A 24,540-nucleotide genomic window follows, 5' to 3' on the forward strand; every position below is an offset into this window, starting at 1 on the left:
CACCAAAGACCATAAATCTGGCCCCAAAATAATATTTTAATAAGAAGTGGCTGTAACAGATTGCGTATTGACCACTGTTGTGATTGATGAAGCTATTCAGTCACATTCTGTGAGAATGAGCTGTTTTTGTGTGAGGTGCAGGCATGGGGGACACTGAGGCATCTTGCCATGGTTTGGACATTTGTCAGACAAGACAAGATTTTCTACTGTAATAGAGACGACCTGAAATCATACTAATCTAACCCAATGTCTTTAACTCAGAAATCACACCAATCATTTTCATTTCATTTTATTATTTTCAAGACGGCCCTCGAAATGACAGCGTACATAGGCTAGGTATTGTTGACACAAAGTAAGGGCTGAGGAAATGTAGCCGCCGTGTTACGATGGTCTTGTGCAACACTGCAGAGCGCTCTTTTTATTTGATTAGCTGTCGCTCTGCCACCCTGGAGCAAGTCTGACTTTGTAGTCATACACCTGCGTGCAGATGACTAAGGTCTCGAGACTGCCAAGGTAATCACACTTTTTTTTTTTTTTTTTAGTTGTCATTGGCATTGCCTCATGCCACCCACCCTCAGAAAAATGCTTATCATTTCCTGTTCCAATTTTGTCATCTTAGAGTAACTCTTGAATTGTTGTGAACCCAGTCAACTTGTTCTCGTCAGCGCGTATTTCCTCACCAGTCGTGTTAATATTCATGTGTACAGACTTATCAGAACTGGAGCAGTTGGTTTTCAGGTCTCCCTCCTCAGTCCCAGAACAAGCCTGACCTCTGCTTTTACTGTATGGGTGTGTCCGGTTTGTGAACCTGCTTAGCTGTTGTCTTGTGGACGTAGAGGTGTAAAATCTGATATTTATGAGGACATGTCGCTCACAGGTTAACGATTTACGTTGAGCACCACATCTTTCTTATTACATGTTAGAGTACGAAGGAGTTCGTCTTTTTAAAAGACTTTTAGAAACTTGACAAAACCGAATGCAAAGTGCAGTTTTGGATTAGAAAGCATACGCTAATTTCACATAAAAATGAATCTCCAGGATCACATCCTTCAAGGACAAAAATACTATGAAGTAATGGGGCATAATGTGCACTTAAGAAGCGCTTTGTACAATATAATTTACTTTGATGTTTCTATTCTTTCACCCCGTTCCATCTGCATAGCATCAGCACTTTGAGTTTATGTAAGTTTATGTCTTAGGGTATTTGGGAAAAAATTCATTGTTTTTTTTATAATTTCTCCTTTTTTTTCTTCTAAGAAAATAATGAACTGGACCTGGGATCTATACTGGAAAGTTGATGTCTATTGTGCTTGCTTTGCTGTCGCCTTTTTTGTAATATAATAAATTCTATCTTGTCCGTGTGTCAAAATAAAATGGAATTGGAATCAGAGCCAGATTGGAAACCCAGCTTGCTGTTTCCCATAGTGTATCATGCTGCCATCTCTTCTCCAGAGAGACAACACATTCCTACCCAGATCCCATCAGACCAACTCGTCGTCTTCCATTGTGCCACGGTTCATTTCTAACACGCTTGTGCCAGGGTTCAGCATGGTCAACCTAGCTTCCTAACCTCTCTGCAGCCCCAAGACCTTTCTATCAAGGCCAGCATTTGTCAGACCAGATGGACAAACCTCAGTTCACCACACGCTTCGTTGAGCTTTAAGGGCCCGTAATTTCGTTTGTGATAGTCACTCATTTCCTTTAGCTTGCCCATTTTTCCTGCCTTTTGCTTTTGTTGTAAACAGGTAATTTGATGTATATGGTGTTCTTTTCTTTTTACTTTGCTTTATTAATAGACTGGCATTTTTGAACCCCAGATGCAGCGCTCAATTTGCCTGCTCGGGTTGCCTGTGACATTTGAAGAAAATAATAAGGCTAATAAGACCTGAGTGAGGCAGGCGAATTCACCCCTATGTCCAACCCCTACACCCCCCCGCCTGCTCTGTGCATGCTTGTTTGTGTTTGTCTTCTTTTGTGCATGTGACTTTGAACGCTCAAGCATGGACACAAGGACAGCTGTCACATCTCCAAGTTGTCTTGTCGTGTACAGTAGAGGGGCGAAGGCACCAGGCGGGGTCGACAAAGAGAGCCACAGAGCCCCTCTCGCGCTGACCATGTGAGGGACTTGACCAGAGGGGGATCTCCCCGTTGATGGCCCAGCCCCTCCCAAGCAAGTCCTCCACTCCTGCCTGAGTCACTCTCTAACCAGGAGTACCGTACTCCTGCAACATCCCTCCCTGTGCTCCCAGTCCCCTAGGAGGGGTCATTTAAACCCTCCTTACTCACCACCCAGGCCTCTTCATTAGTCTTCCAGAATGCCTGTGGAGAAGTGGCTTTTAATGATGCTGCTTCGGTCCTTTTTTTTTTTTTTTTTTTAACAATGCAAGCAATCTCCCTTTTTGCCCCAAGTGTGAAAGGAAGCGCTCATTGTCTTTCAGTCTGCTGTACTCGGAGCAATGTTTTCTTCTAAATACGCTGCCTCATAGGTCCACGGTGAATACACTCATTTTATATTTTATCAGCTGTGTGGGGACTAATAAAATGACTTTAGGTCTTTTAGGGATTTAAACCATGGGCACTGTTTTTTCCTTTTTGTGGTAACCGTAGGGCTTGTTTGCTACTGTCAAAGATAAAATCTCAGGATTTCAATAAATAAATATGTAATGCATCAATGAAATATTGTCTAATGATGTTTTGGCCTGTGACTTATTGACAAGCGTGGGTTGAAATCAGCGAGGAAGTGCGTGTGTGAGATTGGTCAGTCGTAAGACTCCTCCCATTTTCATTTCTATTTATAAAAACATGATAAAAGATCATGTTGTGGGTGACAGAAATAATTACACACCAATAAAAATGGTAGTTAGTTTCTTGTCTTCAAGACACAGATAAGGTGGTAGTGGCCTAGTGGGTAACGCACTCGCCTATGAACCAGAAGACCCAGGTTCAAGTCCCACTTACTGTCCCTGAGCAAGAGTTGCTTCATGGAAGAGTTGTCCCTGTAATTCGCTCTGAACGAGGGCGTCTGATAAATGCCGTAAATGTTCATTTAAACTACTAAACGTTTTTTTTTTTTTTATGTAAATTCTGAGGACACCTTTGACATAACACTAGTGAACATGCCTTAAGATTAGCATGCCTTGTCGCAGTTCAGAAATGTATAGGTTTGTTTTTTAATAGACCTATTTTTATTGTGGCCTTCCACACCCCGTTCTCCAGTTGTTAACTCCGAGCATGGCAGGGAACAAGCTTTCATTTTTCCAGACACTTGTCCATTTGTTCAGCGTTGTTAATAGCGTAGAATAGATGGAAACTTTTTGTGAACTTTCTGACTCCTGGACTGTTGGTGATTAAGAGGATTCTTTTGTGATGAGTGACTTGTTTGGAACCACGCTTCTCCTGGAACCATTGGATCTGACACTATTCCTGCCTTCTGATTTACACTCTATCTGATTGCTCTAACTGTACTCCTGAATTTGTCAACAGTCCCACAGTCACACACAGAGTCATAAGTTCTTCTTCAGCGCTGCCTCGTTGAGTCACAGCTTGATTATTGTGGTATTCCAGCATTACTGATGGGACAACCTATGAGGCTGAGAACGAGAAGCTCACAACTAAAAAAAATTTCTAGCTACTGTCAAATTGTAACCCTGATCTTGTTTGACTCGTGTCGGCCCAGCCTGGTTTTGTTTCTGAGATAAGACGACCCAAATCTTTTTAAAAGAGCCCCCCTTTGACCAGCTCATCTGCTGCGCAGCATCAGCCCAGACGCGGGAGGACGTCCAGCTCTTCTCTCCTTTAATCAGCACTTCGTCCTGCTTGTGATCTAACTGTTAGATCACCCCACGCCATCCGGCCTGTTGTCAGCTGGAATCTCCATGCCGGCATGCTGCAACGCTGCTTTTTCTTTTTTCTGTCTTCCTCATCTCTTCCAGTCACGTAACCGTGGTAACTCGGCCCCTGGCCCTAAGTGCTCACTGAAGGCCCCGGACACGAGTCCCCCTGGGTAGGGGGTGTCAGCGCAGCGGAGGCCATTATGCTGTGCCGACGTGAGCTAATTCAATCAAGCGACGCCTTGGAACCCTTTGCCCCCTCTGCCTACCCCGTGCATCCAAGGTCTGAGACTGAAGAGAAACTCGGAGAGGGAGGGGACACAGTGACAGAAAATTCCCTACCTGCTCAAACTTAACATGAAAATGTCACAGACAGAAAAGTGTCTTACATCTGCATACTCGAAAAGCTATTCATTGATCATAAGCATTTTAATACAACGCATCATTTCTCATTTAGAATCACATGGGAGATTTAGTTTTTACAAAATGTTATTGCAAAAGAAAGAAAATATGCTTAAAACACTGTTTTTACAGTCTATATTAAGACATAATTTAGCCAGCATGCCTCAAACTATTGGCTGTCGAACAGGACCCGTCAGGTATTCGTTTCCTGCATTGACATTCACTTTGCATGCTCGAGAAGATGCTGGGAGGGTTTGGGTGCAATTTCTTTCCAGAAATAGAAGGAAGCAGTGAATCTAGGAATCGGCTGTGATATAAGACAAGGGGTGGTTATTTTCGATGAAACTCATAAATAATCTTCCATCACATCCCTCCCATTACACTTGCAGTGTATGTTGTTACATTAGACTTTACAACCAGTCACTTTCATTTCATTCTAGCGTTTCCTTGTTTTGCTCTGTAGTATGTAATTGACGGATTCGATAGTGCGCCCAGACATACAAAACGTTTATGTGCAATATGAACATCGGTATATTCAAAATGTAGATTTTGTTATAAAAGATTTTTTTTTTTTTTTTACCAAATCATTCAACGGTGTAATGTTTTATGGTTACAAGAACGCATGTTCCAAGATGGCTAAGTCCTCAAAACGCATGAAATAGGCCGCAATTTTAACGGATCGAGTCTTGTATGCTACGTCTCCAGCACCTTGATTGGCTGAAGAGACGTGGCGAGTGTTCAACTGTTGCTCAGGGCCGCGCTGACAGGAGTGATGGCTGCGCTGACGATAACCAGCATAATTCCGCAGGACGTGTTCGAATGTGCGTCGTCAGCCACGTGACACGCTCCCGCGCCCGGCTGAGTTTTCCCTCCGACAGAAGGGAGCGCGTTCCAAGGAACCTGCTGCAGATTGCAGCACAAAACCACACCCTCACTTGCGATTAGCAAATCCTTCACGGCTTCCCAGTAATTGGCTGTGTATTTTTTCTGTTACCAGTACTCCGGAGCTGCCAAATGCGCAAGTTCTCGTTTTTTTTTTTTTTTCTTCTCCTTCCAGGATTGCGTCACACCCTTGTCACCGATTCTACTGACGGCCTAGTTAGCTGTTTTGATTGTGAGCTCCACATTTTGTAAAAAATACGGAGCCTTTCGGGGGTAGAAGTGTTGTTTTAGCCCAGCACGCTCGCCTAATTTGTGCCTCTCCTTTCAACATTTTGGAAATTAGTAATGCAATCCTCAGCCAACCTGACAGGCCTCTGGTTCTCGCTCCATGGGAGATGCACTTTAAGAGGTCATCGTTTTTGATCTGGGAAAAACTCCCTTATTGCAGCGATTTTTATGCTCGAGTTGTTGTTTTTATTATTATTATCATTCGTTATTATGATCATAGTCTGCACTTTGTATTCTGGCATCATCAGCCTTTTTGGTAGCCTTTTTTTTATTTTTTATGATCTCATGTTGATTCCAATGGCAATTCTAATTGAATTAGGCACCATAAAACACAAGTAATGTGCTCCGAAGGGAATGGGGACTGTGTGAAGATCACTGCCGAGCTGATGCCAGATGCATTGCTCTCATCTCCTTTAAGATGGTTATCTTTAGTGGACCTCAATGTGCCTCTCTGGGTTAAGTAGCAGACCCGTCACAGGCGCTGCCGCTTGCTGGTGATCTTTGCCTTCGTGCAGATGAGTGCCGGGCGCGGTGGTGGGAAGAAATTTTCGCAGAGGGCAGCAATTATCACAAATGGAGTTCAAACCGGCAGAAAGAATTTATTTATTTATTTATTTTTATAAGCTGCCTTCTTCTCGCGGCAGCGTTAATGATGTAGCCCCGCTCCGGGAGTCAGGAAATCGAAACCTCGAAGACAAATGACCATCTGGAGCGCCTCGGCATAACCGGCCGTCTCCGGGCAGGGTTCCGTTTCCCGGATGCTGCCGTTGCCTTTTGCTGTGGTTCTCCAGGAGCGCATGCTGGAGAAGGCCCTGTACTGCTGCTGCAGACCTGTGAGCCTTATTGGGCCCAACGGGTGCTCCATGTGTGTATGTGGGTGTACATCTACTCATGATGGTGTTTTATGAAAATTATATGGGGTCACCATGCACCAGACGCCCATGCTTATGTTACATGTTCATTTGTATTTGTTGAGTTAAAAGCATGAATACAGAGCTTTGTTTATATTCTGGTGTCCAATAGCCAGAAAGGCCTTTTTATAGCAGAAAAACTAATAGAGGAGGCAAAGTTCCACTGACAGCATTAATGTGGAAAAAAATATATGCATTACATTTTCTCTGCTAGTTCAAAATTGAAATGAGGTGATTTTTCTGCTTTTTAAATTTTAAATAGTTTGATGATTGATTTTATTTTCTTCTGACCTTCTCATATTATCATTATCATATCACAATTAATCCTTACATATCGATAGTGTCATCATGTTACAGAATACATTTTCAGAAATGTTAAAGCACAAGTAACCAATTTTTTTTTTTTTTTTTTTTTTACTTTTTTGATGGACCAAATCTTTTCTTCTGTTTAGGACACAGCCTTGGACCCTGGGGAAGATGTTGCCCTGCTGTCTGTCAGCTTTGAGGACGCTGAAGCCACACAAGTGTTCCCCAAACTCTACCTCTCCCCTAGCATTGAGCAGTAAGTGCTACGCCTGTCACACATATACTTCACATATGGAAGTTAGCTGGACTCCACCTAAGCATGTCTCCGTCTTAAGAGTTGTTCATTGCCGTAAGTATGGGGACGTTGCGTCACAGTAAGGACGTTTGGGTTTTGTGAGGTCTGCACATCTGTTGCTCTACAGATGCAGACAGATGACACACCCAGCCAACTGCCACAGCGAGCGGGTGACTAAAAGTACAGCGCTTCCTCTTCTTCCACCTACTTCTTCAAAACCTAGAGGGAATTGAAAATCGCTCTGCGGTTTCTTTCCAGCACCAAGTTCCGTCGTTTTAGCTCTGTCTTCCAATGCTTTGTCATATTCTCCTGTCTAAATCCGTAGTTCGGAAGATACTAGTTTATTAGTCAGACGTGAAAATTGTGCGTGTGGACCTGCATGCTGCGTTTGTGTGCAGAGAATGTGGCTTTGGTTCTGAACCGTCTGGCAGGTTGTGCTGGGTTTCAGAGTGAGAGCTTTTACCAACATACCTCCTTCCGTTCCCCGTCCTCCGTATTCCCTCTCTAGATTCTGTTACTCTGTGCACCACAGCAGTGGCCTTAGGGCTCATGTAGCAAATCCAAAGTGGGAGCATCAATTTTAAAACTTCTAATTATTGGCCTAAGCATTTCTTTGCTCTGACATCCGAACATAATCAGCATGACAGGTTTATCTGAGACCAGCGTTTATTTCGCGTGAAGCCTTGTTGCTCTGATTTGGGCTCAGACAGTCAACACTGTATTTGCTTTTAACTTCCTTAATCCCTTTTGAACCAGCTCCAGAACGACAGGCAGCAGACCCTCCCGAATTCCGCTCTGCATGCGCTCCTCACCACTGCGTATGAGCAGGTGATAAGTGGCCTATTATTCGTTGTAATATCATTATTTGGCATCCATGCTGATTTAGTTGTGAGCTGTTGTGAAGTGGTTCTTTGGTATGAAATAATCCATCGTGCTCAGGCGTTTTAATTGGTGCACTATGTGGATATTATATGTTGGCTGTTATAGGAAAGACAAACTTTATTCATTAATTTATTTAGTTATTGATTTATTTAACTTCACCTAGTTGTGGTAGAGTATAGCTGTACAATATAATAGAATGGATTAATTATGGATATCAGGGAATTTCAGTAAAGGCATTTCCAGGCAGAGCAAGTCATTTGGGTGCCAAGTCAGGGAATTTTGTTAATAGCATATGGTGCCGTATCCAGAACCTGATGTGTGTTTACGCGTCTTCGTTTTCAGTGAGGGCTTTACTCAGAACCTCTCCCGCTCCAAAAATGTGCAACGTTCTAGAATGCAGAATCTTTGCGAAGTTCACATATATGTCCATACACTTGTTAACTTGCCAAATATGCTTGGCAACTGTAAATTTCAATATACCTAGCTGGAAAATGAAGAACTTAAGGAGCGCCTCACCCAAAGTGATGAAGTAAAACATGCATCTAGCGGATTTATTTGTTTGTTTGTTTATTTATTTTTAGATGGAGTTGAGGTTTTTGGTACGTTCCATTCAACACACCAAGCTGCCTGTTTTCAACAATTACGTACATTCAGTGTCAATTCTGTAACTTTAAATGGCCTTTTCTGCTTAGCACCCAAACATTATGTTGGATGTTTCCTTATATGGGAGGTCATGGCAATTCTGCTTTTTGGTGAGGGAAAATCATGCCATAATTTTAAGTCTGATTTAGAGTGGGAACCCTGACAACATACTGAGCAGCAGAGCAGAAGGGTTTTCTACACATTTATTTATGGTGATAAACTATTTGAGGTTGTCAATATTTATTTTCGCCATAGAGCTCATCTTTGCACCCCACCCCCCCACCCCACGTGCAAATACAGGTGCAAATACAGGTGCATGCAGCAGGTCAGTACATAGCCATGTTTGCAGCCTGCTCTCTTGCCCGCCCTGAAACATCAAAGTGTACGAGACTACTAGTTCTTAAGCCTGAGGTATAAACAGCACAATGTGCATGTTAATCGTCTTCTCCGCAGCACATTTTACCACAAAGAGAACTGAACATTATTGGATCAGCCATAGTGTATTTGGTCCTCCCGGTTCCTTTTGCCTAGGGCCACAAAAAGTGCCTTGGGCCCCCCAAAATGCGGCTTATTTATAAGCAACCATAAATCTGTGCTGAAATGAATTTCGCTTCCTTTGCAGTGTTATTCGCATGCATGATTTCAGCCTCAAAAGCAGGACCCGCTCTGTTGTGTCCACCTGCTGTGGACATTTCCAGGTTAGCCAGAGCCCCCTAACCATTAAGGAGAATTAGCATTTCCAGAACAGCCCACCTCTCATGCGCACATAATGCAGTCCAGCCTACGAGCAGGAAGCTGGGACACTTCGGGCTGCACCCGGGATCTTCTCCCTTCGCCGAGAACCCAAGGTCATTTCTTTGGGCAGAGTTGGAAACTTCTTGATGAGTTCATACAGACCATCTTGACGACCAAGGTCTGGTAATGACAGCCCCTGGGCGGGCGGAAGGGCTCTCCGTCTAACCCACCCCCGCTCTCTGTCCCTTCCCAACTCCCATGCCAGGCTGGATCCACTCAGTTCGCCCAAGCAGGAGAGGGGAAACGTGCCCACTCACCCGCTCTCCGGCCATGTCAGTTCCGATCCATCACAGGGCGTGCTCCGTTACCCCCGGTGCAGTGTGGGTTTTTACTAATGCGCGTCCGCATGGGATTGACCTTGCCTGCACATTTTCACATTAGTGGCCGGCGCTGTGCTGAGTGAGGGGAAGGGACAGAAGGAGGCTAACGGCACGACCAAGCAGTGTGTTTATGCCTTCTGTGTGTATGTGTGTGTGTGCGTGTGTTCCTGCTTCTAGGTGGGGGGACTCCAACAAACCAGTGAGCACAACATATAAATATAGACACACATGTTTAGTAGCGCGTCTTCTGGCTTTTGTGGATATAATGAGCGGTGGATTTATATGCTATATCTCTCTGCCTCTGGCTGTGCTGCTCAGCTGCCTCCCCTGCCGCTCACGTTTCATCACCCCGGCCTCTGTTTGCTGTCCCCGTGCTGGAAACAAGAGCGCAGGCTTCTGAAGAACTCTCCCCCCACTCGCATTCGCTCCCTTCAGCTCAGTCAGAGAACATCCCTTCCAGACAGCCAGCCAGCCCGTCCCTCTGGCTTCAGCACAAAGGGAAGAGGGAGTGAGTGGGACTTGAAAGAGAGTCGGTGTTAGAGGGGGTCTCTCTCTCCACTCCGATGTCCAGGCGCAGGGCTTCCTCTCGCTCGCTCGCTCACTCGTGCTCACCTCTCCTTATGGGGGAGCCCGGTGAACACAAGTTTCAGTTTACGCGCCGCATTACAAGCAGGAGCCAGCACTCTGAAAACTTTACTCACTTTCTCTCTTACAGAGAGAGAGAGAGAGACACTACTGTATTCTCTATTCTCTTGACTTAATTGTATTTTAACATAAAAGGTGCTTTTCACTTAGCATATAAAGAAGAGCTTAAAAAGAACCATCGAGATTTAAGGTCAATAAGGTAAAACGGTTCATGATTACCAGTTGACATACATCGGCACAACAACATAAAGAGAAAAGGACCTCTCACTATGGCTGGACAAAATATATTTTTTGTGATTTCTGAATATTCACAAAATAGATTGTCTTGACTTCGTTTAAAGACATTTTATCTGCACAATTTACTGCTGTAATGCAATATTTTTTAATAATTCAATGTAATTGGTTATTGGTACAATTAAACATTGTGTTGGTCACATGATTATAATCAGTAAAACAATAAATCTATAAATACTTGGTAAGAGCATGCTGTGTGTTGTAATTCTGAGATTTCTTTTATATAGAGTGTTACTTGACACAAATTTTCACGTCTGTGAGATCACAACTGATTTGCAAGTGCTATTTTGACACTTTCCCCACCATTCCCTTAGCTGTAAAGTATGGAAGATATGCAGATATTTCTGTTCCTTTCTCTTTCCACCCCCCATTTCGATTTACTAGTTTTTATTCACTCTTCCTTGGTTGCCCACTGATGTCTCTCCTAGCTCACACACCGAACATAAAGCATTACATAAAAGAATTGAGTGGGCAATGTTTTTTTCACACCCCTGAAGCCCTGTATTTTGGAGGGTAAAGAATGTAAAAAAAGGTATGGATAGAATGATAAAATGTACCTCTTTGGCAGCATAGGTTCTGTATATTCCCATGGAAGGCATGGGAGGGGTGTGCATGCCTTTTACCATGCATGTGCTCCAACCTTTGCACATTACTTGTAAGTATAATCATTGTGTGTGCTGCATAAGTCAATTACACAACACACATCTATTAAAACTGTTTGTGAAATAGCATCAGTTGTGTTCTTAGTTCTCCTGTTTGCATTGTGCCTTTTCGCTGCTTAATGGCCTCATTTCCCTGTTCTGTGATCCAAAAAAGAGGGCAGGTGTTCCTTCAAGGGATTGAAAAAGTTCTAACATTTTCTGGCAACAAATTCTGACCTCCGCGACCTTTAGTAGAATGATAGGTGAGAATAACACCCCTTGGGTTTGGCTGCAGGACAATTTGTGTTTTACAGAGTAAAAGAAAAGTAAAGTACTACAGAAAAAAGAAGAATAGTTTACAAACTGAATATAAAGTCATTATGGCAGGGATCATTTTTTATTATCTTAGTAAAAGCAAATCTGATAAAAACATAAGAGAAACATCCACGGGGAAACACCAGAGACATTTGGGTCGCTGGACTTGACTCTGTACACATCTCTCTGACATCAGAACAGACTGCCATCAAAACACCTCCCCATTTAGATTTGCTGCCATCTCCAAATACACATTTATACATTTATTTATCTATTTTTCTTTTACTTGTGCTCCAGTTATATTTCTGCTCACAGCAGCCCCGGCCCCCTCCTTGTGTCTGTGACATCAACATGAAAGGCCAGTGAGTAATTGGCAAGCATTCATATGGCTGGAACAATTGAATAATAATCACACAGACATCAATGCGTGAGTGATGTGCCTGATAAAAGCTCCACTGCTTCTCAATGCAACTTCATAAATACATGAACTTGATTGACGTGAGTGACATTTTCTGTATAGCAGTAATTGCTCTGCAATGAGCTTGGGCTGGATCTTACTGGAAGTGTGTTTTTTTCCCCCCTACTTCATGACAAAAAAAATTATATATGATATGTGTATGTATGAAAAAATATATATAAAATCATTTTAAACCTTTGACCTTCTCTGACTTTATTGCACAGTCCAGTCTTTTTTTTTTTTTTATTGGAGGGCCAGCTGTCTTCTGCTTGCTTCAGCTTGTTGTGGTCCACCCATCTTAACCTGGGTATGAACTTTGAGATTTCATCAGGACGCCTTCTCATGAACCTGTCAACAAAGCCCTGTGGTTTTAACAGAGATTACATCCTGTACAAGACTCAAAGCAGAATTGTCATGTCAGGTTTTTTTTCTTTCTTTTTACACTTAGCATTAACAAACCTGTTTTTAAAGTGGTCTTTCTCCACTGGCTCATTTATCCTCTTTAAATAAAAAAAGATGTAAAATGTATTTATGCATTTCTGTTAGTGGAGTCTTTGTTGGGTTTTTTCTTTCCCACCAGTCCTGCCAGGCATGGTCACTCTCTAGATCTGCATCTTTTTAGTGCTTGCTATTTGTCTCTTAGGTATTGTGCTAATGTGTGTTACGTCATTGTTCTGGTTACAGGACCTTATGCGATTCATTTAAAAGTTTAGTAATTTTCTATTTCATTTAATAGGCAATTCTTATTCTTTCTATGGAAAAGTGCTAGCCTTTACTTGTAGTATAATACCTCCATAGTCTTTCTGCATCTTAACCTCACTCCTCTAAAACTACAGTGTGTCATTCTCGGCAGGCATGTACAGGGTTGCAATGCAAACATGTGTGCGGACCAGTTCCAGTGTGGGATGAACTACTGTGTGGAGCAAGTTGTGCAAGAGACATGCAACAATGCAATAGTAAAAGGCAGGGAATTGTGCATGGTTTGTGGGGTGTGAGAAAGAGAGAGAGAGAGATTATTATTCTTTTCCCATAATGACTCCAGGGAAAACACTTTGCTAAATAATGCCCATGCACTGTGTAGTGAATGTGGCTAATATGCCAAGTGAGATTTGGAAAGTGTGCAGTGCTATTTGGTAACAAATCAAACATTTTCTGCATTTTCAGCTTGCTCAGCTCTTGCTGAATTCAATACCTTCCTAAATTTAGACATCCCAGACAAATAAAAGCTTTTACTATTTGGTGGGTGGGTACCACATCATCAGATGGGAATCAAGAGAGGAAGGTGAATCACTTCAGAGCTGCGGCTGTGTGTGGTTGTAGATGATGACCCCATGTTCCCCCTGACCTCCAGCTGACCTACTCTGTCCCGAGTTCAATGGATTGTGGACACTACCAGCCTGTGTGCATCAGACTGAGGGTGTGTGTGTGTGTGTGTGTGTGTGTGAGAGAGAGAGAGAGCCCTCCTGTGTTAAACCACTGGCTTCATTTTCTAGAAAACCTCGCAGAAAAAAGTAGCAGGTGTGTGTGAGAGGAGTGAATGTGTTTCCTTATCCCTCTGCTATGTGCAGTCCAAACAGGGGCGTGAGACTGATTACACAGCAGGGCGAGGCCAGACTTGAGGGTTGGGAAATGTAGATATCCTTCAGCCTGGCAGTCGATTAAAAAATGTCATTAAATAAATAGTGAAGCCTTTATTTTCACTCACTTTTTTCTCAAAAATCTGAGCAGCATTCAATCACAAAGTTTTATTTATATGTGTGTGTGATTTGGATGTAAATACTGTATAGCTGAAAGTCTGCAGTTTAAGTACATCTTGTTCAATTGATTTCAAATCCACTGCGGTGGTGTATAGCGCCAAAAAGATTTTAATGTTGCGATATCTTTGAACCTTGACTGTGTGTGTGTGTGTGCGTGTGTGCGTCTATTTAATATATATATATATATGTAAAATTGTGTTATGTTTGTTTGAGGCGTACAGCGGGGTATTGAACTGAACTCTGCATGTTTCCCTGCGTATTGAATTTTGAACTAATTTTTAAAATGCTCTACCATTTTTAGAATCATTTGAACTTGGTTGAGTGGTTAATAACACGTTCCTCTGTTCTACAATCAATTCAGAACACGATGTTCATTTATTTACTGCTTTACAGGGACTACAATTAAATTCTGCATTTGTCACAGTGCAGCACGTTTTGTATGTCAGGAGGGAATTCTCCCTCTTTGTTGTGGGGGTGTGACTGTACTTTGGTCCAGTACAAGGGAACATGCCATACTTTATTATATTATTTGGTAGGCCCGTTTATGAGCTAATTTCCTTTTTTACTTTTTCCTGTTTCCGTCTCAGTGCCCTCGGAGGCTCGTCAGCCCTCCACATCCCGGTGTTCCCCAGTGGTGGCTGCCTTATTGACTATGTGCCACAAGTGTGCCAGTTGCTCACAAACAAGGTAAAAGGTCACACTGCTTTTGTGTAATGTGTGTGTTCTTGAAAGAGTTTTGTGTCAAACCCACATGCAGTAAAAAATATATATACAAAAAACAACAAGAAATGGGCAGAAACTGAAACAAAAACAAGCACATGATAAAAATGAAGTTTCTTTTTGATTGGCAGAGAATCTAGGAAGTCTCCAGCATAAGTGAAAGATGCCAAAAAGCTTGAGGAACAGCCGTGCGGCGGCTTGCTGAAGAGTCTAGAACAGTCCAGCCAGAGCAGAGCCCATGAGACGCTGGAGCCAGAGGGCTGTTCCGTGTCTCTCAAATCCTCCAGATTAACATAATGGGCCGTGGAGGGTGGAGGTGTGATGTTAGGGGGGTGTGGTGTGATGTCGGGGTGTGTGCCCAGTTTATAAGGGAAAGTCCGACCAAACGCTCACCAAACCCGGTGCCTGCGCCCTGAATGAGGTTAATCTCGGATCCTTTAACCCTTCCTTATCTATGTTGTCTTTGCATAATGTGAAAGCGTCCATGCCGGAAGTGTGTGTGTGTGTTGCTGTTGGGTTCATTTGTATAAAGGTGCGGTCAGACGTGCGCATGTGTGCCTGCGCTGGCCCCACTCCACGGCCATCTCCCTGCTGGATTGGCACAGCGGACTGACAGGTGGAGATGGGGTGGAGATGCCCCATGCTGGCAGCTGCCCCGGGGACTGCTGCTTTAACCCTGCCCCCCACCCCTCCTCGCCATGCCTGTTGCCCCCACATCTCCCCGTTTGCGTCTCACCTGAAGAGCTGGTGCACACGCAGAGAGACAGCAGTCGTGCATACATGCATATATAATAACGCCCCTGCTGCACATGCTGCTTAAGTGTCGGCCAAGAGCTGCCCTGGGCCACCTCACCTCATGTGAGGTCAGAGAGTGGTGCGTCCGCCTCTTCAGTTGCATGATGTTTTGGAGGAAACAAGCTGTTCTGAACTGATTCAAAAAGAAGTCTGGCACATAGACGTCCATTATTCCAAATTATACTAACACAAATTAAAAATATCCAACGTAATCAGTCACTCAAGATCAGCACGAGTATGAGCTGCATTTTAACAGTGTTTGAGTAATTTACAATCGCTTATAATCAAACGTATTAAGCACATCACGTATATTTTAATTCTTGTAAAATATTTTACTGTTTGTTCCTTATTAAAGTGCTTGACTATACCTGTTTGGTTTAGAACCGCAATCTCCACCTACCTGGCATGAGACCAGGTCTAGAAGCAATGCTCTGCCAAAAAATGTGCATCATTAAAATGGATCACATTACAAAAGGTGATTAAAATATACCTGATCCTGCTTCTGAGCCTTCTTATAAAAATGAGACTGAATACAAAAAGTCTCAGGAAATGTTATTTTACCAGCAGGTTTTTGTGAACAGGATTTAACCCATCACACTTTGTGAGCAGTGTGTGGGGATAGTATCTTGCTCAACCTCAGTGGCACCTTGGTGGTTCAGGATTAAATCCCACATCGCTTGGGTTACGAGCTCACTTGCTTACCCACTAGACCATCACTGGCCCATTAAAACATAACATATAAAGCAAAAAAACAGTCACTTACAACAGGTGGAGATATAGGTAGACTGTTCAAGGATCGAAGGGTGTGGAGCTAATGTCTGTCATCGACCTGACCATATTGTCACCTAGCTGGTTACCGTGGTGATGCTTCTCTGGAGTAGGCGTGGAGGTCTGTGACCCATGATTTCCTGCCTCCCTCACAATGCTGACTAATTGGACTTGTGTTGTGTGTGTGTGCGTGCACGCGCACATGGCCTCACTCTCAATCTTGACGGAGCTCTGTACCCAAACACCGTCCTGAATGCAGGCTGCTGATTCACGTAATGCCTGGTCCCAGGAGTGGGGAGTCTGGCTCATGCATGAATGCGGAAACGTGCCGTGGTTGTGTCACTCAGCAGCTCCAACCACGGCCCCCGACGTCCTAGAGCACCACTAACAGCTCCTGGCCACGCCCACCAGAGAAGGTGCATTAGGTTCTGTTTCTTGAGCCAGTTTTAACGCCGCAAGTGTGTTTTTTTGTGTTCTTATTCGTTTGTTCTTTTCCTAGCTACCATGATCTCGTTTAACTCTGCTAATCACTTCACAACAACAGGCTCCTGACATCATGTCCTACCGCTGCGCTTAATTATCAGTCTGCTGACATATTTAACACAGATATTGGGGTGTAGTTGTGTGATGGGTGTGTGAGGTGTGGCTTGGGAAAAGTTGCCGCTGTCTTTATGTTGCCAGACAACTTTGCTGCCAAACAAACTGAAGCAAAATTACAGGCAAAATAAATACAAATGATTGCATGGTGCATAAGGGCAACCAGGTTTTGTTTTATTTATAATTTATTAGTATTCATATATTTGTCATCCTGCAGCAATTACTTTCACAGTCAGGCAGCTTACCAGCGACTCTTTTCTCTCGCACCCCGCTCTGAATCTGCTATGCCCCCCAGTCCCCTGCAACCCTACCTGCCTTCCGAAGGGATCACCTATGCAGCAAGACGTAACAACAAAACACACTCGACTCCCAGCGCAGCCGGCGTCCAAAACAAGCTGATAATGATACTATTCTGATGATTGCACAAAAAAAATTACTGCTATGAAATGTATTGCTTTTATAAATTAGAATGAAGGCTGATGATGATGATGATAATATAATGATAATAATTATGATGATAATTATTATATGAAAAAATTATTACTAATTAGTCATTACTAATTGAAAGACGAAGGCTAGCTGTAATCCATATTTAAAACTATGTATGTCCTTTATGTAGGGATTGTCTCTGGCTTGGATGAATTTCACATCCGTGTCAAAGGCCAGACGTACATAGGAAGTAAACACACCACAGCCGTTATATGCAGCTGTTGCATTATTATTAGTATTTATTTTTAGTAGTAGTAGTACCATTGAATAACAGCCTGTATGTGAGTGTCCTGGTGTCGACAGATGGCTGAGCGTCAGGAGGCGCTCCAGGAGGTCAGTGTAGCTGTAACGTCACGCCTGTGTCACTAACTAGGGAGCATGATCGCCTTCATTAGTGCACAGGGGTCAAGCGCTGACCTCCCGAGACAGCAGTGCCCAGAGTGTGAGAACGCACGTTTGTCATCTTCACCACTACGTCACTCATTACACGTTCGGTGGAAATTTGAAATTGAGCGGTGTGTGACGTGCGAATGATTCATGAACACGTTTTTTCCCGTCGGCCGAGAGCCCGCACGTATTCCGGCAGATTTGTGTTGAGCTCTGCTGGCGGCCTGGGCTAATGTTGATATTAAGCAGACGTTATCGTAAACCAACGTTCCTCTCCTGACCAGACATATTTTGCCGGTGAAGTAGTTGTATACTTTAGAGAGAGCAAGCAAATGTGTACGGACTAAAAGAAGAGGTCCGGATCGGCGCTTGCGGGCATTAAAGCTGAATCTGATCCGTCGGCCCTCACCTCCCTGATGGCTTTGTTCCCTTCACCCTCTGAACTGCAGGTGCAGTATGTCATTCAAGGCTACCACAAAAGGAGAGAGTACGTTGCTGCCTTTCTCAGCCACTTTGGAATGTGAGTCTTTAAGAGTAAATTTTACCCCTCTCGCTTCGTGTGTTTTTATATTAATACACAATAATAATAATACATTTTATTTATAGCGCCCATTTCATCACAACGTAATCAATCACTCAAGATCAGCACAAGAATGAGCTGCATTTTAACAGTGTTAAAATAAATAAAAGTAAGCAGTAAGAATTTTTGTGAATGATTAATCATACAGAGGGTAAAATTATGGTACAAATATGATAATTATCGTATGTCTGGCAACACTGGTTCTTATATTCTGGTCAGTTTATGCTCATGTGTATTCAATTGTATATCCTTGTGACCATATAAAAAATAATCATGATTGATTTGACTTTTTAGGGGTGTTGTGGAATATGATGCTGAGGGTTTCACCAAGCTCACTCTTCTCCTCATGTGGAAAGACTTCTGTTTCTTGGTTCATGGTAAGAGGCAAAGCCTGATGCATGGTACATGACTGTGGTCCTTCCAGAATGCTATGTCATTTCACCACATAATCATTTGGAGTCCATTAATTTTCCTGATAACTGACAGTCATTCTTATATTTCCTCACCCAGAGCGACTTACAATCAGTAGTTACAGGGACAGTCCCCCTGGAGACACTTAGGGTTAAGTGTCTTGCTCAGGGACACAATGGTAGTAAGTGGGATTTGAACCTGGGTCTTCTGTTTCATAGGCGAGTGTGTTACCCACTAGGCTACTACCACCCTGGGTAGTAGGTAGTAGCCCATGGGACTCAGTTTCCCATTCATGGATTAGGCCTAGTCCTAGACTAATACAAGAATAGGTAACTGACTTGTACTGTATACACTTAAAATGATGATGCAGCTGCCGCCACGTTCCCTACAGCCACCTTGAAATAATCTTATTTCTAAACACATATCTGTTGCCCTTCCTCCACATGCATTAGCCTGCATGAATTTCAATATGGGATTTTAATTGGCCCACCTGCCCTCCTTTAGTTCAAATCTGCAGTCCACATCCAATCATCTCCATAAGAACCCCAGGCCAGTATTCACCCTCTCATTATCTCTCCTACCTGCAGTGGACCTGCCCCTCTACTTCCCACGAGACCAGCCCATGCTGACTTTCCAGTCCATCTACCACTTCACCAGCAGCGGGCAGCTCTACTCGCAGGTGCAGAAGTCCTACCCCTACAGCCCCCGCTGGGATGGCAACGAGATGGCAAAGCGAGCCAAGTTAGTCCTCTCTCCATTTCTGACCCACATATGGGGAGAAGCATCTGCACCTACCTGTCTGCTGACAGAATGGCATTGCATAACACCACCACCAACAGCTGGATCATAGATGAATGGATTTTTTTGTCATTGTGCCTTGATTGTTGGAATGACAGTTTATAAAAAATAATGTCATTACATTTTTATTTGAAGAACAAACCCATGTACACAAACAAAAGAAGCTAATAACAAAATGAAATAAGACCCTCCCAGGGTTAGAAATCTTTAACCTGAATTTGTGCTGCGTCTAGTTAACCTGTATAACACTGGGGTGGTTATTTAGCTCAAATCATCAAGCCGGTGAGGGCCACACTCTACCTTCTGGTACCTTGATTAATAGGCCTCTCTGGAGAACATTGGTTCCACCTTTGGCCCGTTTATGTCACTGGACTTGGGTGTTGGGGAGCAGAGTCTTTGTCCCACTTGTGATTAATCACAGTGATAATGTGCTCCTTCTGTTTGTTCTCGGCCTTATCGCTCTCTCACTGACATAGTTTCTGCTCTCTAATTTGACTCTGCAACCTTGTGTTGGCAAACATTCCAGTGTCTACACTGCCAGTTCAGTTCAAACGCTTTGAAACGCTTTTTCTTTTTTACACAATCTGTCCATCAAACACTTACATGTGATCTGTGTCTTCCTCCAGGGCCTACTTCAAGACCTTTATCCCTCAGTTTCAAGAAGGTGCTTTTGCCAATGGAAAACTGTAAAGTGTGTGAATGGAGGAAGTGGACATTTTGGTGAATCTTCTGGAATCTCATTGGATTTGCTTTAATAAATAAGTAAATGAATGAAGTAACACAGTCAGCCCCCATCATCATTGTGGCAGCAGCCTTTAGCCGACAGCATTCGACCGCTTTTCGGGAGGATAATGGACGAGCTTCGTGTTAAAGGACAGCCAAACCACATGAACAATGATTGCAAAGTATCTCACATTTAACCTCGTTTTGACGAATTGCTAATATTTTGTGCTCATCTGGGATTTCTTTTATTCATTGTAACACTGTCAGCATTTTTCTTTTTTAATGAACAGTCCACCCAAATGTAATTATACATTATGGCTGGGAGGAGAGACTCCAACCTTTGACTGGGGTTGTTTGCTCAGTGAGAGGGAGTGTTCACTTCGATGAGAGCGAGCCAGCCAGGCAAAACCCATCAGGCAAATGCAAGAAAATTCAATAAAAGGCTGCAGTTACCCATTCATGTTGCTATATTCTGATTTGTCTTCTGATACAAACTTAGTTAGTTTTTTTTTGGTTGTTCTAGGTTGTGTTTTCTGCATTCTGCAACTTGTTCCATTAAAAAGCAAACGGCTTGAGTTATGTGGATTTATTGAGATCTGAGATTTAGCTTCAAAACACCACTTATATATCAATTTCACAGCCCAGTGATAAATAACATAAATGATTGCATTTCTAAAATTAGTACACTTTATTATTTGTTAAAAGTGTCAAAGTATTAACAAAAAGCTAATTACCTTTAAATTTGCCGTTAATTAATGATGGTCATTATAAAGATTTTATTTTTGTTTTTGTTTTTTTTACAAACCTTTGCACCTTAGCTCAAATGTATGTGCCATGTATCACACTAGAACATTTTATGTTCAGTTTTTTTAATGGGAAACATTATTAACTATACATGTTGTGACTGGGGCATTTTTTTTTTTTACTTTTAGTATAGCACTGTCTGTACATGTGCATTTTTAGGAGAAATTATCTGCAGATCGATTTTGTAAGTAGATGCCTAAGATTTTGTAAGTAGGTCCCTACCTCCAGTTAAGGCAAACTTCACAAGGGCCATATCGCTGCCCCTGATACTGTCTGTTGTTAACGCAAAATTTAAAAGACATGGGTGAGGAGAAGTGGGCACGCTGCATGTCCTTATAACACAAATGCAATGAAAGCCTGACTTCAGGCTGCCTGCTTTTTTATCATGCACCCTAATAAGGGGTGTTTATTGTAAGAAGAAAAAGCCCGGGACATGGCATGGGTCTGCTGTTGTGTGTGTGTGTGTGTGTGTGTGTGTGTGTGTGTGTGTGTGTGCGCGCATGTACATGTGCTTATACACGCTCTTGTTTTCATCATTAAGCATGAGGGTCATTGTCAGGGGTCTTTGTTGGCCTGGGGGAAAGCCCTCTGCTAAATTTATTGTTGGTAATGCAGGAACTGTCACGTTTAATCTGGAGCTATAGGGTGAATGTATCTGGGGCATTTAATAACATCAAGTCTCTTAATAAAAGAATTAAAAGCAAGATTCTTTTTGTCTTTTTTTTTTTTTCCTCCTGTGCTGTGGTTTGTGTAGTGCACTTTCCAGACCTGCTTTTAGAATGTTGGAGGACAATTTTGCGCAACAAAACCAACAGTTGTTATGCATAAAACAAAGATTTCCTGTGAGCCAAGATGCAACATTTTCTTTAATCATAAACCATCTACATCTTGTTTTGAAGGAAACAAAAAGCCAGTTATCCACAGATACAAATCTAGACAAGTCTAGAAAAGATAATTGACTAGCTTATTTAGGTCCTTGCAAGGAAACTTGTACAAAAGTAACTCTTGTGATGTTTAGAGTCTTTATAAATTCATGGAGTCACATTTTCAGAGAATCCATGCATGTTTAGGTTTTTCTTTAAACACAGACAGTCTTGCATGAATGTACTTGAAGCAGCATGTTTAATCGTTCAGATCAAGACCAGATTGCTGTATAGACTGTGCTTCAAATATAAGGGTCCTGTTCTACCAAAGAACTATCCTTGATTTACACCAATCATCCATAACATTAGCACCACTAGCAGGTGAAGAGCCCTGGTTACATTATAATAGTGGTACCTGGCAGTGGGTGGGATGTATTAGGCGGCAAGGGAACATTTTGTTCTTCAGAATTGGATGTGCATGTGTAAGGATTTGGTCCATTTACAAGGACCATATTCTACATAACTGGGTCATGGCAGCTCTTCTGGAATGTCCCTGGTCTGCATTGGTCAGCACCTACCAAAAATGATCCAAGAAAGTTGAACCATTGATCCAACAGGGATAAATATAGCTCAGATTGCTAAAAAAAGATCATGCTGGTTCTGATATAAAAGTGTCAGAACACACGGTCCATTATAGTTTGCTGTGTAAGGAGATACGTTGCCTCAAACAAGTCAGGGTGGCCATGCTGACCACAAATAGCTCTTACAAGTGAAGTGAAGTGAAGTGATTGTCACACGTGATACACAGCACACGGTGCACACAGTGAAATTTGTCCTCTGCATTTAACCCATCACCCTGAGTGAGCAGTGGGCAGCCATGACAAGCGCCCGGGGAGCAGTGTGTGGGGACGGTGCTTTGCTCAGTGGCACCTCAGTGGCACCTTTGCGGGTCGGGATTCGAACCGGCAACCTTCTGATTACGGGGCCGCTTCCTTAACCGCTAGGCCACCACTGCACTGGGAACGTAAGCATCACAACTGGGCATGGAGCACTGGAATAAGGTGGGATGGTTTTTACACCATGTGGATTATCTGGGTGGTAAAAGAGGGACAGACTCAACATTAGGTAAATGATGTTATGGCTGATTTGGGGAGATCTTAAACTCCTCAACATAAGTCAAAACCATTGGAGCAAAGTTCCACACATTTCGTTCATTTTGTTTGTCACCTTTCCTTCACAGATGGTAGGGTTTGAATATTTCACCAGCTTCCTATGCCAAAGAAAAAGCTCAAAAAGTAACTTTAAAGTTGAGTGAAACTCGGCCCCCTTTCTGCATCTCAGCAAAGATGTCGGTGGCTCGGTGGCCTCGGAGAAGGTGCTTCTGAAGGGGATTCTTTCCCCGCTCTGTGCAGCGAGAAAGGTCTCTCGCCTGCCAACTCTGGGTCTTAATACCTCAAATCCACTAATCCTGCCTTATTTAATAGATCTCTGTGGCAGCAGGCCGGGCAAATTAAGGACTGGAAGCCAGGCCATGCTCTGATTCATTAACTGCCGTGACATTAATGAGTCCCGAGCCAAAATGTTTTTCCCTCCGGTAGGCCATAATGGGGATCGAGTGGCATCAACCGTTTTTAGCCACCAACACTGCTGGGTGCGATTTTTTTTTTTTTTCGAAGTACTCCCTCTATAGATAACGAAACGTTCTTCCAAGACGAGATGTCAGCTAAGTTGTCATGGTTGAATATTTGCGCTGCGGCTTGAAAGGCGCAAATATAACCCCTTGGCGCCCACTGATTTTCTCCATCGCTGTGGAGGCAAGAAAGACGCGTTAAACTGACTTTCATGTCGGCTGCCGTTTAAGTGTGAAGATTGCTTGTTTAGCGTTGAGGAGCTGGCGTCTCTTCCTCGGAGACGCTTTGCTATAGGTGTCTGCCAAAGCCGCCAAAAGATGCACTTGATAGCGGCTCCCATTGACTTCGCATCTGGCTCCCTGAGCGATCACCTCCGGGCATGTTCGCTTTCAGTCGGCGCCATTTCTCAACCTCGATCCTCCTCCTCGGAAAAAAAAAAAAAAATCTCCTTCAGGAAACTTTAGAGAGCAGAGGAGGAGATGCTAGCTTTTGACCTCCGTAGGGAGTGTAGCTGTGAGGCATCGGTCGGACTTGAGAGCGAACGCTGAAACATTGGGGTGGGGGGGGTGGGGGGGATTACAAAGGAGTATAGTATAAAAAAAAATAATAAAACCTGAGCGAAAAGGGAAAAATGATTGAGGATCTTCCCTGCCGTCTTGATTCCCTGCTCTTCCCCCTTGAGACACTAAGCAGACAGGGCAGTGTTGGAACGTGGAAGGTAATCGGAGCGAAATGGGGAACGTCGCGAAGGCCTGAATATGTCACAGCGATGCGGAGGAAGCCAACACCTCCCTTGCCTGTTTACCACCGCCAACTTCCCCAAGCTGTCAGCCCCACGGTTTCCTTTTTATTGCGGGGGGGGCTCTTATGCTTAACATATTCCTTGAGAATTTATAATAAAAAAAAATACACAATAAACTTGCGGGAAGAGGGGAGTTTTTGAACATTTTTTTTTTTTTTTTTTAGTTTCCTTGGCGGTGGCTGCTGCTCTCCTTCGGTGGGGGGGTGGTGAGGGGGCGGATTCTGCTTCTCGGATGTGGCTGGGGCTGTTGACGCGAGGAGCCGTGTTTGGGATGATGAAGCTGAGAAGCTTAGCTAATTTGGGAGGGGGGGGGGGGTGTAGGATTTGGGGCCTTTTGTTGCAGCCCGTTTGATCTGGGAGCCCAGGGAGGGAGGGAAAAAATGGCCTCAGAGATGTCATGGAAATGAGAGAATTACTGTTCAACACACACACACACACACACACACAGATACACCCACGTTCACATAGCAGGGATATTCTCACACTCTGCACGTTGTCATTGCACAAGAG

At 43.3% G+C, this 24,540-nt stretch overlaps 1 protein-coding gene across 1 annotated transcript in view; it reads left to right on the plus strand.

Moving 5' to 3' along the window:
- The window catches only part of babam2 (BRISC and BRCA1 A complex member 2), a 62,786-nt gene extending 41,396 nt beyond the window's left edge, over positions 1-21,390 (plus strand). Inside the window, exons 7-12 of the mRNA XM_028983054.1 lie at positions 6,766-6,875; positions 14,250-14,349; positions 17,868-17,938; positions 18,293-18,375; positions 18,997-19,150; positions 19,834-21,390. Of these exons, the coding sequence (XP_028838887.1) occupies positions 6,766-6,875; positions 14,250-14,349; positions 17,868-17,938; positions 18,293-18,375; positions 18,997-19,150; positions 19,834-19,897 (582 nt within the window). The 3' untranslated portion in view covers positions 19,898-21,390. The remainder of the gene's footprint in view (positions 1-6,765; positions 6,876-14,249; positions 14,350-17,867; positions 17,939-18,292; positions 18,376-18,996; positions 19,151-19,833) is intronic.
- Positions 21,391-24,540: the final 3,150 nt, after the last annotated feature.

The sequence above is a fragment of the Denticeps clupeoides genome, chromosome 1 (assembly GCF_900700375.1).
Source record: "Denticeps clupeoides chromosome 1, fDenClu1.1, whole genome shotgun sequence".
Classification (NCBI taxonomy): Eukaryota; Metazoa; Chordata; class Actinopteri; order Clupeiformes; family Denticipitidae; genus Denticeps; species Denticeps clupeoides.